Source organism: Crocuta crocuta, unplaced genomic scaffold, assembly GCF_008692635.1.
Source record: "Crocuta crocuta isolate KB4526 unplaced genomic scaffold, BGI_CrCroc_1.0 scaffold516, whole genome shotgun sequence".
Classification (NCBI taxonomy): domain Eukaryota; kingdom Metazoa; phylum Chordata; class Mammalia; order Carnivora; family Hyaenidae; genus Crocuta; species Crocuta crocuta.
Genome location: NW_027529538.1, coordinates 1,843,523 through 1,860,164, shown reverse-complemented (window position 1 = coordinate 1,860,164; position 16,642 = coordinate 1,843,523). Strand labels below are relative to the sequence as shown.

Sequence of the window (16,642 nt, the reverse complement as noted above, 5' to 3'; positions counted from 1 at the left end):
GTGGCTGCGTGGAGTTATGCTGAGATTCAGTTTACTTACCAGTTCAATGGGACCAGTTTTCATTCTAAAATTTGGTAATTCTGTTGGAAATGACAAATTTTGTGCCTTAGGGCAGAATAATATATATTTATAACTTTTAAATATTTTTTAAAATAATGTTTACTTATTTATTTTGAGAGAGAGACAAAGAGGGAGATGGGAAAGGGGGTTTGAACCCATGAACCGCAGATCATGATCTGAGCTGAAGCCGAGTCAAAAGCTCAACCAGCTGAGGCACCCAGGTGCCCCTATAACTTCTAAATCTTAATTATGAAGATAAATATATATGAAAGTATGGGTAAAAAGTCAGGAACACACAAGATGCCCTCAAGAAGCTTTAAGTAAACTCCTATAATTATAAAATATCTAAATTTTAGTTCCTTCCAGTGATGATAATATAGGGAGAAGATATACAAGGATGGAAACTGAAAAGGATAAAGGTGACTTCAAATCCAAGCTCCATCATATTTGGCTGTGTGACCTGGACAAGCAAATGTACCTATTGGAGTCTTGTCATTCTACTTCATAAGGCGGCGATGGGGAGATGCTGTGAGGATTAAAGGAGGCAAATAGGTGCAGATTTCTGCAATGCAGTAGGCACTAAATAAATGCTAGTTTACTATGGTTCATGTACCATAACTACTCCTTGGGAGGACCAACCTTTGACAACTGTCTTTTTGGATATGAATGCCAAGGGCATGGGCCACACTGAGTGGCTGCATGCGAGGGGGCCCTTCACGCATCTTGGTCCACACTTAAGCTCCCTGTTTGCCCAGAACTGCACTTTGCATTTGGCGATCTCATTTCCCCCGCTCTGTTAGACCAAAGGCACTAAAATCAATGTCATCTCAGATTAGGCTCAGCTAGTTCCAGTGCTGGATGCTTCCATCCTTGAGCTGAAAGTAAGAATGGAGAATGTGCACTTGAGGTTTGCTGTGACATATAGCCAATGACCAGTGTCTAGAGAACTGAATCTGAATCAAATGAAAAGGATCTAAGGACCAGGAGTGGAAGTGGAGTGGCCAGAGAAGATTAAGAGGCTCCAGTCCTATGCAAGCCATGGGACCCATCCCTCTGGGGTCCCTTTCTAACCCTGACTATCTGTGATCTTCTCAAGTGTGCAGAAACCAAGAGGAGGGTGCCTGGATGGTGCAAGGTCAGATGGGTAGATCTCAACAGGAAAGCTCAGGTGTATGCAGAGAAAGGGAGAGCCACAGCCCACAGAAGCCCCAGAGCAGGGAGGCCTGTGAGTTGTCAGAGGTGGTCAAGGAGGCTCCCATCAGCCTCACTTCTGCCTCCGAAGGCCGCATCGCCTGCCTCCCTCCTTTGCTCATTCTGCTTCAGCCACGTCATCCTGCTTTCACTTCCTTGGACAGGTCAAGTTCATTCCTGCCTTCAAGGCCTTTACCTATCCACTGTCCTCTGCCTGGAGTGCTCGCCTTTCAGATTTCAGCACAGCTATCTCCTTCACTGCACATCGATTAGCCCAGTAATGAACATTTTCTAGAAACTTGCCCCTTTAGAGTTATTAACTGTCCCCCAGTCAATAATAAGGAGTAAAACTCTAGCAGACCGTGAAGATTTATCAAAACCACCGAGAAAACTGACCCAGAACTGCCTAAAAGGATCGTTAAAATAGTTACTGTGTTTTATACATACTCTGAAGCAAATGCAACCCCCAGGCTCCAGAAAGCACCAAAACAACCTAGTGAAATCATCTGCTGTCCATTCTTGCCACCTCAACACTGATAACAATTTTATCAATGGCTTCTAATAAAAATTTTGCCTTCTTAGAATCAAAGCCTGAAAAATCATTATTCCCATAAATGTTTATGTAGTGATGTTTTGTATCATCTACATAGGAACTGTGAGGTTTATACAGTTAGCGTTCCAGTTAGTCTTGCTGACTGACAGCTGGGCAGTTACATGCATTGAACAGTTGGATCTCTGGCTAAACTATTAAATTAATGATATTCTGCCTTTGAAAAATAGGCCATCCTGGATTTGTAATTCAACAAATAAGCAAGGGCCTTCTGTTACCGACACTGAATGCCATGCCCAGGATATAAAGATTAATGAAGCAACCTCTGCCTTGAGGAGTTCCTAATCTGAGGGGAGCTCAGCAGACGTGGTGAGGTTTCTGTAGGGTTTTTATAGGCAGCTCTAGGGACCCAGGGAAGAGGGGACCCTCTTGGGACCCTCCTCCCCAAAATGCGTGGAATTTCGTAATGGTTGAAGACACCCATCACAAGGTTATGTCATATGGACAGCTCCTATTGTACAAATTGGTTGGGTGTGTTGGTTCTTATTTTTGTATAAACTAGGATATTTTAAAATTTAAAATTAACCTTTCTTCTCATCCAGACCCTCACTTCGCTCCCCAAATGTAGCGACTATTCGCCATTTATTGTTTAATTTTTGAGATACATTCAGTCAGTATTATAAGTCCTTACTTTCTCCCATAAAATGGGATTATTCTATACATACTGTTTAACATCTTGCCTTTACGATTAACAATATATTGATATTTGTAATATATAGAATGTTTACCCACGTTGGCTCATGCAGATCTACTTCATTGTTTTAACACCACATGGCTTCCAATCTAGCCCATCAAACCCTGTCTTTATATGCAGCATCTTTATTTCCTTTTTATTTTTGAGTTCATTTATTTATTTTGAGAGAGCAAGAGAGAGTGCAGTGGGGAAGAGGCAGAGAGAGCGAATCCCAGGCAGACTCCGCACTGTCAGTGCAGAGCCTGATGTGGGTTTTGAACTCATGAACTGTGAGATCATGACCTCAGCCAAGATCAAGAGTCAGATGCTTCACCAACTAAGCCCACTCAGGTGCCCTTTCTTTTTGTTTTCTAAAAGTATATGGTCTTTTTTCTTTTTAAAATTTGTTCTAGTTCTTTTTATTATTGCAAGATACATAGAACATGAAATTAACTATCTTAATCATTTTCAAGTGTCCGGTTCAGCAATATTAAGTACAACCCTATTGTACCCTTACTACCATCCATCTTTGTAACTCTTTTCATCTTGAAAAACTGAAACTCTGTCCCCATGAAGCACTAACTCCCTGTGACCCCTTCCCCCAGCCTCTGGAAATCACCATCCTACTTTCTTTGTTTCTTTCTTTCTTCTTCTTTTTTTAATGTTTTATTTATTTCTGAGAGAGAGGGAGAGAGAGAAAGAGAGAGAGAGAGAGAGACAGCGTGAGCAGGGGAGGGTCAGAGAGAGAGGGAGACACAGAATCTGAAACAGGCTCCAGGCTCTGAGGTTGCTGTCAGCACAGAGCCTGACACGGGGCTCGAACCCACGAACCGTGAGATCGTGACCTGAGCCGAAGTTGAATGCTTAACCGACTGAGCCACCCATGCGCCCCTCTTTTTTTTTTTTAATCTCCCCCTGTCCCTCCCATCCCAGCCTCTGTTAACCACCATCCTACTCTCTGTTACTATGACTTCAGCTTTCTGTTTGTCTTTAGATCCATGTATAAGCCAGCTCACACCGTATCTGTCTTTCTGTATCTGATCTGTTTCGACTCAGCATAATGTCCTCAGACTCATCCACATAGTTGTGACTGGAAGAGACATCTTTTCAAAGTGCAAATCTGAATACTCAGACCCTTCTTCCCACCGGTTTCTGTCCCTGCCAGTGCCAAGTTCCTATTAAATTGCATTTGTAGCGAAGACCAAAGGCCACACTATGGCCCATGAGATGGCAGGAGGGAGCTCCTCCTCACTCAGTCAGCCCCTGGCTCGCTCCCTCGCTCCCTCGAGCAGCCACGCTCTCACCCTTCCAGTCTCCTGTCCTGTCTCCATCTCCCCTCTTCTCTGGGGTCTTTTCCTGGGACCATGTTCCCCTTGTTCTCCCTCATCTCTGGTTTTTACCTTCTTACCTGGAGAGCCCAGCTTCCTATGGACCCCCACTTCTAGAGCAATCCTGATTCCCCAAGTAGGATTAGAGTTTCCTTGTCCTTTCCAGTAGCACCATGGAGGTGGTCCTTGATCGACTTGCCACACGTGTGTGTCTGCAGCTACTTTGAGAGCAAGCATTTCTTTGGTCCCTGTACCCCTCAAAAGACAGGGGGCTCCAGGGGCCAACTGTATACTTTCCCTCTCTCTTTATCCCAGCATCTAGTGCCATGCCTGGTACACAGTAGGTGCCTAATCAATGGTTGTTCAGCAAGTGGATTCTTTGAAAGAGGTGAGCTATGCTTTCCATTCGTTCCCTGTGCTGCCCTCCTCTGAAGATTTCCGATCTCACTGACTGCCTTGCTTATCCAAACACCTCTTAGCTACAGAAAACATAAGGTAATTTGAAAGCCCTCCTCTCAATTAGTCTAGCAGCTGATGGTCTCAAAAATTATGTAGCCGTCTGACATCCTCACGTCACACACTCACTATCTTTTTAAATAATATAGGTGAACACATGGATTTGAGTAGGTAAATTAAAAAACAGATACAGGCAATGTATTTTAGAATGAAATTTGTAAACCCAACGGCATCTCCTTTGGGAGTGGAGGTTGTGGCTGGGTCTGGTTTTATTCTCAGCCTGGCCACAGATGGCCTGTTTGACCCGCCGCAGCTGCTCAAGTCCAGCCTCTCTCCCTAGTTCCAGAGGCTTCGTTTAGGACCAATTGACATGCAAATGCGAACACGCTTTGGAAAACACAAAACCTTGAATGAACTGAGTTTGAAACCTGAATACGTACAAATGGTCGCACAGACCCGTAAGTGCCATGTTTCTCCTGAACAGTTTGTGGGCATGCGTCCCTGGCGGTGCACCTGCTGGGGCTGATGGGACCGTTCCATCGAGCATTTTCCGGTGCACAGCTCAGAGAGGAGCCATGCCTGGCGGAGTGAGTGATTCATGCAGTGGGACTTGGGACTTTGGGGGTGCGGCAGAGCGATAGCTCATGAGGGTCTCGTGACTTATGCCAGGACTGGAGGTGACAGCTTGGGCCACCTGGTGCAGATCCTTTTGCTACTTCCAGACCAAAGCTGGATTTACTCAGATGCAGCCCGGTTCCAACCCGATTAGTGTGTAAAGCAGCCACATTCACTTCTATCAGAAAAGTTTCAGCTGACAGTACGGTAGGAAAAAAAAAAAAAAAGAGAGAGAGAGAGCAGGGGAAGGGGGAGGAGGGAAGCAGAGCTTTTCAGAGGAATTTCGAGAAAGTTTTCCCAAAAGTTCAAACAGCTTGGAATGCAGAGTTTGGGGAAGTGGAGCAGATGGTCAGGAACGTATGTGTGTAGGCAGCTCGGGCCTGGGATGCGGGGCTGAGCACGTAACCCAGTGTGGTTGTCTGTCCCCGGCAGTGGCCACAGGGTTGTGTGCTCGCTGCTGCGGATGCACCATTGATATGACACGTAAGCTATTCACATCAATGGTGGGGGCTCAGCAGGACCCTGTGTGGCCCTGACAGAGCAATCGGAGCGGAGCCCCGTACCAAGTCCGAGTGGAAACAGTGCCGGCTGCCCTTGTGTTAATGTTAAATGGCTGTTATGGCGCAGTGTGAGCATTGGACTCCAGCCTACAATTGAATTTTTCAGAGTAGGTTGAAACCAAGTGAATCACGCTTCTCTTCCAGCCAGAAGAATGAGTGTCTCTCACGCCCAGTGTGCTCCAGGTGTTGCCAAATGAAATGCCTCTGATCCGGGATTGAGGCTTCGTTCTTGTTTCACAAAACACCTTCTCCCCTCAGCGCTGACCGTTCACTTTCTGTGATTTCTGTGGGTCCATCTGGCTGTATGTGAATTGGTTCAGACAGAGCCGTGAGTGCGGTCATGGTCAGTCTCACTGCTACACGGGCCTTGTGAGCTCAGGCAGGCAAGGCTCAGATGGCAAAACCAGACCTCAGGGGTATTGGTAAAAGCTCAGGAGTCCAAAGATCTGGTGTGAACATACTTCATTCATCTCTTTCTTCTCTAACTCTCAGAAGCAACCAGGCTTGGGGGCATGAGTTCTTTTTCAGGTTATAACTGTTGAAGGTAAAGAACAGCTGGTTCTCAGATTCCATGGTCACTGGGATGTAGCTCGGTTGAGCGTGTATGTGCCCACAGATCACAAACACTCCTGCAGAGTTTGGCCCAGTAAAAAGAGTCTACACATTTCAAGGGAAGATGGGCCTGTCCATACCCAACCCCGAATCCTATTTCCAGGCCCCATAGTCCTAATGTGAAAACTGTCATTTGGAGATGCTGGTGCTGTGAGTCAAGTACAGAAGACATCCCTTTCCCACATGAACTTAGCTTCTCTTTGGTCGTATCTTGCCCTTTTTATTTTCCAAACTTCCTTTCAAATCCTGTTCACATTATCCAGAACATTCCACATGTGTGCAGGTCTGTAAACAGGACATACTTTGGCACACTTGACCTGTGTCAGGCACGAGATTATGTCCCATTCATCCATTTATTTTCCTGCTTATATAGGTTGGTGTTTTTTGAAAGGGCAGAGGGCATTGCTCAGTAATGCTGAGCTCACAGCATGTGCCTTGGAGGACAGTGTCCTGCTTCTCCTTATCCTTTATCTCTCTGCCACCATGACACTTGATCCTTTTTCAGACCACCCAGCAGGGGCCCAGCAGCAGCCTTTCTTACTTTTCTTCACATGTTTTCTAACTTATGCTCCCAATAAGCTATGGGGTACATGTTGCTATTTTCATCTTATAAAAAAAGAAACCAAGTCTCAAGGAGGTCGAGTAAATGTTGCAGCTAGGATTGAAGGCAAGGCTGGTGTGATCCCAAGGCCCACACTTCTTCCACTGTTCTGCTGGAAGATAATCCCACGGATACTTTCTTCAAATAATTTAGTGCTTATTTTTAAATATTTTTACAAAAGGAATACATTATTCTTTTGAAAAATAGTGGGAAAAGACGGAGAAGTATAAAGAAGGAAATAAAAATCACTTGTCATTCTGCCTCCCATGATCTCTGTGTGTTGCTGTGTAAGGCAGACTTGGATATAGACTTGAACTCACCCAGCTGGTGATGCCAATTTCCTATAAAGCAGAGAGAGAAAATAATGAATCTTCAGTTGGCTGTAATAATTACATGAGATGTTTTCAAAGAGCTTAACATAGTAGGAAAGCAACAAATGTTCATCATTACTATTACTCTGTCCTGAGCTTTCCAGTGTATAGGTCGACACTTGGAGCTCGCATGTGACTATACTATATGGCTAGGTCCTGTTTGGCCAACTGCTTTCGTTCTCTTGTTAGAACAAGGCATCTCTTGGGTGCGCCTTGGTGGCCCAGTAAATTAAGTGTCCAGCTCTTGATTTCAACTCAGGGCATGTTCTCATGGTTCATGAGTTCGAGCCCCACAGTGAGCTCTGTGCTGACAGCACAGAGCCTGCTCAGGATTCTTTCTTTCCCTCTCTCTCTGCCCCTCCCATGCTTATGCTCTCTCATACTCTCTCTTTCTCTCTCAAAATAAGTAAATAAACTTTAATAACAAGAACAAAACACTTCTCCATCTCACAAAGAGTTGAGTATTCAGGTTGTTTCCCATTTTTTTACTTTTATAAATTGTTTTGCCTACTTGTGGGATGGAGAGTGTGGGGGTAGGGCCTTTAGCTGTAGTTGTAACATTTTATTGCTTTAAAAAAACACCCTGTAAAACAACCTAAAACAAAATGGTCCAATACGAACTTTATTAACTTTGAACAGTATTAACTTTGAGCAGTGAGTATGTGGGGGTCACGCTTATTTAATGAACCCTTTCCTAAATGTATAATAATCGGTCATTTAACATTTAAAAGTTTTGATGCTGAAATGAACATTCTTGTATATTGGGCTTTCTGCATTTATAGGCCAATTTCCCCAGCATAAATTCTAAGAACTGGAATTTCTGGATCAACAATACTCCATTAAATCTACCCAAGGGTTGAGTATCAATTCACACACCCTCATTTTTGCGTGCAGGTCAACCGTGGTTATCAAAAATTTTAAATAATGCTTGGAACTGACAGAGGAATTGCATTTTTTTAAGAATTATGAAATGAAACCATTTTCTCTTTGTAATTTTGGTGGATTCCTTTTTATACCCTTTGCTCATTTTTCTACGGGATGTTCCTGGTTTTTCTTAATGATGTGTAAGAGGCTCTTGTATGTGAAGGACACTAGCCCCTGATCTGGGTTATCCACAGAAAACAATTCTTCCCAGCTGGGATGGCCCTTGTATTTTAGGTTGCCGGTGAAGACCTTCCTGTTCTAAAGGTCACAACTCACATCCAGTCCTTCGCTTATTTTTTCGCCCCAGACCTGCAGTGGAAGTCGGGCCACATGGCGGAGAGTCTCACCAACATGCCCCGGCACTCGCTCTACATCATCATTGGGGCCCTCTGCGTCGCCTTCATCCTGATGCTCATCATTCTCATCGTGGGCATCTGCCGCATCAGCCGCATTGAGTACCAGGGCTCTTCCCGGCCAGCCTACGAGGAGTTCTATAACTGTCGCAGCATCGACAGCGAGTTCAGCAACGCCATCGCCTCCATTAGGCACGCCAGGTGGGCTGCGTGGGGAACGGGAGGGGGCAGAGGGGCGATCCGGCTTCCACTCGAGCGTTCCGGGTACCAGGGTGGTGTTACGAACAGGAATCCACACCTGCAAAGAGGATTTCATAGATGAAAACATAGGTTCAAGGTGTACTGGGGACAGGTAATTAAGCGGGTTTATAATTTGCTGCCAGTTTACTGTTTGCATTGAATACATTCATTTAATTTATGTTTATCTGTGCTATAAATAGCCGATTCTTAATCACTGGGTAGGAAACATTTTTTGATGATCGCTTTTTGGAATGTCTTTAGCTGGGTTCTCCAGTCAGTCAGCATAGGTATTAATAACATTTGATTTAGTGGCTTCCTTAAGAAGTGACAAACAGCTATCATTCTACTGTTAGTGTACAGATTCTATAAAACGGTGTCCTTTTCTGGAGGAAGGACTCCAGAGAGACGAGGTACCGCACTAGGGGTACCACAGAGAGAGCAGGAGTCAGGTGTCCGAAGTATGACATTGAGTCCCAGCTACCTCGTTATTTGACTCTGTTTTATACAGACCATTCATGCCTCCACAAACCCTGTTCCCTCAACTGCAAAAAGACGTGTCTCCCTTAGTCAAAGCAATCAAATTAAATTACAAAGATTAAAGGCTTGTATAAACAGATAATAACCTATTTCTCCAAATCTATAACACTAACAAAATCAGCTAATCTGACATCTTTTTACTTAAAGAAAAAATTTTTAATTTTTATTTATTTTTGAGAGAGAGAGAGAGAGAGACAGACAGAGTGCAAGTCAGGGAGGGGCAGAGAGAGGGAAACACCGAATCTGAAGCAGGTTCCAAGCTCTGAGTTGTCACCATACAGCCCAACGCGGGGCTCGAACTCACAAACCACGAGGTCATGCCCTGAGCTGAAGTGGGACGCTTAACTGACTGAGCCACCCAGGTGCCCCAATATGTTTTTACTTTCTCAAAGGATAGTTACTATAAAAACAATAGCGACAGTGTTTGTTAGAGGGAAACGATCTTCTCTTTTTAATTGCTAGAATGATCTAAAGTGCACAAATCAGAAAATCTGCGCTGTAGTAGAGTGGGCTGAGCTTCGTGTCTTCCAACTGGGGTCACAGGAACTAGGAGCTGCATCACCTTTGTTGGGACGTTGAGTGTTGGTCTTGATCAAAACACAAGACGGAAATGCGACCCCAAATTCCGTCTGAACGGTACAGAGGCTAAGAGGTTCAGAAAGTTCTCTTTCTTCGCAAGGAAATCCACAAACCACTTCTAAGTCAGGCCCTGCATGCTGCTCCTCACTGACTCCTTCCTTTAAGGGGCAGCCTGACAACACAGCCTCCAGGAAGCCCTGAGGCCGGTCCCTGCCTGGCTTGTTTACTTGGCTCCTCCACCAGCATGTACTTAAAGGGCCATTTTATTTCTGTCTCCAGCAGGTGCTGGCACATAGCAGACCCCCCTTCTTAAAATCTGAGGTCTGTAATGAAAGGACAGTCCCTGTCAGGGACGGGTGTGGGGTGTCCTCACCTGCCTGCGAGTGGCCTCATTCCAGGGCAGCCTCCCTGGAGTGTTTGAGATACTTAGAAGTCATCAGGTGAGAGGTAAAAGGTGTAAACAATGGAGGAGAGGAGGCAACCTCCTTTGTTGCTCCAGAATCTTCTCTCTCTGTTCCCGGAAGTTCTCTCTGCACCGGGAAGGAACAGAATCAGAGGCATTATACTGGGATGTACTGGGAGACCCAAGAAATGAGGTTCCCTCCACCCCCGGAGGCACCTCGGGCTAAGATCCTTCTGTGTCCAAGAGGGGTATTTTATTTCAGCCCCAGAAGAACTTAGGATAGATTCTTCTGAGCTTCCTGCTTAGCTAGCCCGCTAGGAAGATATTTAACTGGATAGTCTTGGAAGGAAAGAATTAACTTAAAAGCATTTACAAAGCTGGTTCTTATTTGGTGCCGATTTTTATCAAAAAGTATTCACTGCAGAATTCCTAACGAGTAAGCTCCTCCATGCACCAGTGACTACAGATAAAACCATGGACGTTAAGACAATACCTTCCGAAGTATCTGGAACATTCCCTCATAACCGTTTATTCAGCTATGACCTGTGGTTTGTAGAGCATGGCTCTGTAGAGGTCCTGGCGGGGGCTCTGGCTGGTTGGCCCCGTTTTACTCCCTTTTCCTGGAAACCCTAGAAAAGCATTGAGAAAAATTAACCCTTTTCAATATTACCTTCTCCCTAGTTTTCAATAGTGGCCTGTGGCTACCTCCCATCTCACAGCCTGTCTCCCAGCTGCTGGCCTGGCGGGGACAGGGGATCTGAACGCCATCGGCTCACAGCCACGCGGGATGAATACTGAGGGGGTCATCTGTGACGGTCCCGAGTGACCGAGGAAGTGTCTGGCGATTCAGTGTCAGCACTCAGCTGATGCTGGTGCTGGGTTGTGAAAGAGCCCCCTTTTCTCTCTTATCAAGAGCCGTGTGTTCTGTGGCTGCTTTGCTGACCCTCAGGCTGGAGCGAGTTTGTAAGTGCCCCGTGGGAGCGAACGGGCATTCCTGGCTCCGGAGTGAGGCCACATCTCGGCTGCAGATAGCTCCCTGCTTCCCCAGCTCTAAGCCCCTGATCACACACAACCCAACCAGCAAAGCTGAGAGAGGAGCCGGTCACGTTTTCTCAAATAGCACCTCTGGCTTTGGGCCTTTCTCAAGGTCAGATCCGCCTACATTCCCTGCGGTGGTGTTTTAGCTTTTGACTTTTCACAGGCCTATGAACTGGGAGAACGCACAGCCTTCGTCTGCCTGAGAATTGGCTGCAGCATGTTTTAGTGAAGTAACGTGTGAGAGACTTGTCACCAGACACTATTTGAGATGACAGTGACATTAATGCTGTGGCTGCCACAACTTCCATTATTCCTTCTAGCTTTTGCTGACACGGCCAGACACTATCCTGATCTGAATCCTTTGGACAGGGGGACTGTGAGCAATTCATACCATCTTCATCAAGAGCCTGCAAAATATTTCAGATTTTCCAGACCATGCATTCTCTGGGTCTCTGTGACTATTCAGCTCTGCCTTTGTAGTGGGAACATAGCAGAGACATATTATGAATGGGTGCAACTGTGTTCCAATAAAACTTTATTTAAAAATAGGCAACAGGCTGTAATTGGCTTGCAGGCTATCAATTGTTAACCCCCGTTCTATGTTACAATTTTTCTTTATTTTCCAAATTTGTTTTTCACATTTAAAATGTACCTTTATGATAAGGAAAAAAAACCAAAACCCAGTGTGTTATTTAAAGGAACAGTCACATAAATATCCCTGCCATAACACAGGCAACTCTCATGTTGATTTAGTACCTGAGAGGTTTTTTTTTAAGGTTCATTTGTTTGTTTTGAGAAGGAGAGAGAGCACTCAAGTATGTGAGCCAGGGAGGGGCAGAGAGAGAGGGAGAGAGAGAATCACAAGCAGACCACACTGTCAGCGTAGACCCTGACGTGGGGCTCCATCTCCACGTGAACCGTGAGGTCGTGGCTTGAGCCAAAATCAAGAGTTGGACCCTTAACCCACTGAGTCGCCCCGTGTCTGAGAGTTTAAATGGAATTCTCTAGGTGTTAGCTTGTTTCTTGACATCTGCCCAATTCTGAGAGACAAAGAAAATATAACAAGCTATTGGTGTTATAAACTTAAGTATGAATGCACATTTGTGTTTCACTAGTTGAGAGCTTGCCGCTGTGATGGGTGGAGAAGATTCCAGGAAAGTCTTGTTTCACTTTATTGTGTTTCAAAAACCATTTTAGCTTCTGTGTGGTGGATACTGCCCTTGGTGTGGAGACCTCTGCATCTCCCTGAAGGGAGGCTCCAAGGTAGCGCCACGTTCCCATTGTAGGGAACATTCCCAGCATTAGGCTTTCTCCCGTGCTGGTGTGAAGGTGATCTCAGCACTCTGCACGCAGCCAGTTCTCTGTCTGGATACAGAGTGAGGCTCCTTGTTCTTCTTCCCTTGACCAGGTGGCCGTGTAGCCACTCATGACTGGTTTCAGCCCTTGACTCGTCTTTCTCAGTGGATCCCAGACACCCAACCTCTAACCTGCCTTGTTGAAATTTGGCCCCATGACTGCAATTTAAGATTACAGTCCTTTGAATTATAGCTTGTTGCTGGATGGCATAAACATGGAGGCATTTAACTTTCTAGATTTTGAAGAAATAGATTCTTCTTCAAACTATGAAGCCACGTGAAAAATAAAATGGATATCTCGGGGTACTTGGGTGGCTCAGTCGGTTAGCTGTCTGCCTTCAGCTCAGGTCATGATCTAGTGGTTTGTGGGTTCGAGCCCTGCGTTGGGCTCTGTGCTGACAGCTCAGAGCCTGGAGCCTGCTTCAGATTCTGTGACTCCCCTCTCTCTCTGCCCCTCTTCTGCTCAATATGTCTTTCTCTCAAAAGTAGATAAACATTAAAAATTTTTTTAAATAAATAAAGTGGATATCCTAAACATATATTCCACCTATTAAGTCACTTGGATTTTTCCTCTTGGCCACTGACTGATTAACAGGCTGTGTATGATTTGCTGACTCTCCTATCAAAGTAGCCTCAGGAAACTGCCCCCTGGTTCCTATGTGAAGATATGAAAGGCTTTTCATAGAGATTGTCCAAGCTTTTTAAATGAATTAGTCGTGTATTGTTAGCAATGGATCTAGCTGTTTTATGAGGCCTAAATTGTCAAAATATTTGTGCCTGAAAGTAGCTTCTGAAATTTTCAGTCTTGGGAGAAAGTGTCCAGATCCAGTTAGCTTTTACACTCTTGCCCCTTTCTGTGGCCTCAGATAGACGCAGGCCTCATGCAGTTTAGATAAACAGACCACAGGCTGGACTCCAACCCACATTTATGTACGCACAATCTCGGGCCTCAGTAAGCCTTCACATTTTAGACGTGATTTTATTGAAAGCCTTTTAATCTTTCAGTAATACCCTTGGACTTCTCGGTGGTAGAATGCATGAACTCATTAAGTCTGCATTTTGCCTGGTGTCCATCGGGCACGATTTACGCCTTTGTGCCCTTGAAGGCCGGTAAGCCTTGAGTGAATCAGAACAAAAGACTGACGGATGTTTAAAAACAAAAGATCATGCGAACAATGCAATATTTCCTCATTTTCCACTCCCTTCTACTCCTCGCTGTCTGTGAGAGGGTGGACTTTCCAAGAAAGCAAAGGAAAAACTAGGGACGGGGAAGGGAGTGGGTATGATGGAAACTGTGGGAAATGAGCCTCTTGAAGTGTTTGGGACCCACCCTACCTACCATTTAAAATTTTCGGGTTCTTTACATCCTTCCTTTTTGAATCCTGTTGGACTTGAAATAGTTAAAAGGCATTGTTTTACGAACAAGGAGGCGAGGTGGGTGAGTGTGGAAGACTGTTTAAGTCCTACTGAGCTACAGGGACTTAGGGAAGGTGAGACCTTCATTGGGAAGAGACCACCCAGAAGTTGAACTGGCTTTATTTTCATAATCTCCATCTGAAGACTGGTTTGGCAGGAAGTTCTGAAATTGGATTTTGACACCCCTTGGCTTCTGGGCATCAGTCCTGCTGATGAGGGGATTTTGATATATACAGATCTTTTGGGACAGTGGCTTGTGCTCAGAGAGAACAAGCCAATGGCTTGTGTGTATGTGGGGTTGGGGAAGAACAGGTGGGTGGGTTGGACGGTGGGTGCGGGGGTGGGGGCAGCTTGTGGACAAACCTCTCCTTATTTAAAGTCTTTTCCTCCATCTCCCCTTCTCCTTATGGCGGGACCTCAGACGACCTCTGAGCCTTCACAGCCCTCCTGCAAGTACCACAGGAGAGGAGGCTGTCTGTCCACAGTCTGGGGAACACTACCCTGTCATTCTGTATTCCAGGCACTAGAGCGAATGTAAAATAAATTTGCCTCTCTAGAGAGTTCAGGGTCTCAGAAGAAAAAGACAAATAGATACACATTTTCTTAAAGCCTACCATAGAGCTGTCATGCCTGGCTGCTTGGCCAAGATTTAACCATTGGACTCCATGCTTCATGAGATCCATTTTTTTTTTTTAACCTCCTGCACTGAACACTAATATCTCTGCTCCTTCAGTGTTGATATCCAGGTCTCTTAAATTTCTGTGCTCGCTTGAGAATGTATCTTTCAGTGTATTTTTATCGTCCCATCTGATTCTTGAATCTAAGTTATTCTCACCACTTGCCTTTGGTAAGACTTGAGATTCAGGATGCATCTAACCAGAATCCTCTCTCTCTGTGGTTTCAGGTTTGGAAAGAAATCCCGGCCTGCGATGTACGATGTGACCCCCATCGCCTATGAGGATTACAGCCCCGATGACAAGCCCCTGGTCACACTGATTAAAACAAAAGATTTGTAATCTTTTTTTGGGGGGGATTATTTTTCAAAAAAGATGGGCTACCACCCTCATTGAAATATTTTTAAGAAAATAAAAAGCTTGAGAAATTTGAAATGGTAGCTGCTCTCAAGGGTTTTCGGTAGAATATCGAAGAACTAATTTTCTGCAGCTTTTAGTTTGGAAAAAATATTTTAAAAGCGAAATTTGTGAAACCCATAGACTACGTTTTAATGTACTTTCTGCTCTTCAAACTGTACGCTTCGACTAGTGAGTGCTCTTCCCACGGTAGACACCGTCATGAAACCCAGAGGGCGTTTCATGAAGTTTCTATGTGAGGTGCGAGTGCCAGCTTTCTGAGTAGTTAGGAAACACATGTAGAGTATGACTCATATAACAGTATACCCGTCACCTAAAAAGTCTGAAATGTTTGTTTCGTGAACAAGAAACTAGTTACATTTATTACTCCTAACCCGAATGAAATTAGCCTTTGCCTTATTCTGTGCATGGGTAAGTAACTTATTTCTGCACTGTTTTGTTGAACCTTGCGGAAACGTTCCTCTGAGTTTGTTTTTGTCATTTTCGTAATGGTCACCAAGCTAGGCCTTGAAAATCACCCGTAGGGAAAGGGCCTAGTGAGGCCAATTATGATCGCATTGAATCTATATTTTCTTTAAAAAGTCAAGGTTTTTATATTGTGAGTAAATTAAATTTACGTTGGAGTTGTTTGTTGCTAAGGGGTAGTCAATATAAGAGAGTACTAGTTCCTTCCGTAGTGCGTATTTCTCATAGTGCATCTTTATTTATATCCAGGACATGTTCGTAGCTGTATTGGATCGATATGTGCTTCTTCTGACTCTTGCTAATTTCAAAGAATATTGAATAAATGTTACCAAGTCCAGGATGCGTGTGTCTCTCGTTCTTCTAAAATTACAGAAAACATTTTGGGTTCAATATTGAGTGTTGATCGTGCTGTTTTTCACATCTTAAATATTTCAAGGAGGACATTCCTGTGCCTTCTGAGAGCCCCTCCGACCTCCTGATTCCCAGGGAACCGTCCCTCCTTTCCTTTAAACATGAAAGGTGGGGGAAGAAAATAAGAACTCTCATTTCAGCATTTCCACTGGAACCTGAAGCAGAAGTGCAGCACGCCTGGCTGTTGACGTGCGCTGGAAGGTGGAAATGCTGGTGGGCATGATGTTCAGGGGGGCCGGTGGTCCCAAGAAATGTCTCTGGTTGGCTCCATCCAGTGGAGGTCAAGTGAAATGGCCTTCGCAAACAGCCATTGGTCCTTAGGAACTTGGAGGCAGCTTAGAACCACCCTATATTCAGTTGTTTTGCATCCAANTGATCTGAGCCAAAGTCGGATGCTTAACTGACTGAGCGACCCAGGCGCCCCAGAGTCATTTTTTTTTAAATTCATTTTATCTTCACATGGGAACGTTTGGTAAGGCCAGGGGAAAGGCCCTGAAGCCAGGTGCAAGGGAGGATTTCAGGCCTAAAGAAGTATTTAAGATGCTTTCCTTTCCCTCTCTTCTCTCGAACATCTGTCCCTAATCCTACAAATGACATGGCAACACACCCACGCTCTGATTATTAAGTGGTAGTGTGTGGTATGTTAATATTTTTAGTTTGTATAAGCGTTTAGAAATGAACTCAGAATATGAACACGGGTGGTTGAGCATCTCTGGGAACCTCACAGACATTGCTTATTTCCATCTCCTCGTG

At 44.8% G+C, this 16,642-nt stretch overlaps 1 protein-coding gene across 1 annotated transcript in view; it reads left to right on the top strand.

Moving 5' to 3' along the window:
• Positions 1 to 15,818, top strand: part of DNER (delta/notch like EGF repeat containing) — a 194,480-nt gene extending 178,662 nt beyond the window's left edge. The window contains exons 15-16 of the mRNA XM_077761381.1: positions 8,309 to 8,555; positions 14,827 to 15,818. Of these exons, the coding sequence (XP_077617507.1) occupies positions 8,309 to 8,555; positions 14,827 to 14,938 (359 nt within the window). The 3' untranslated portion in view covers positions 14,939 to 15,818. The remainder of the gene's footprint in view (positions 1 to 8,308; positions 8,556 to 14,826) is intronic.
• The last annotated feature ends 824 nt before the right edge of the window (positions 15,819 to 16,642 follow it).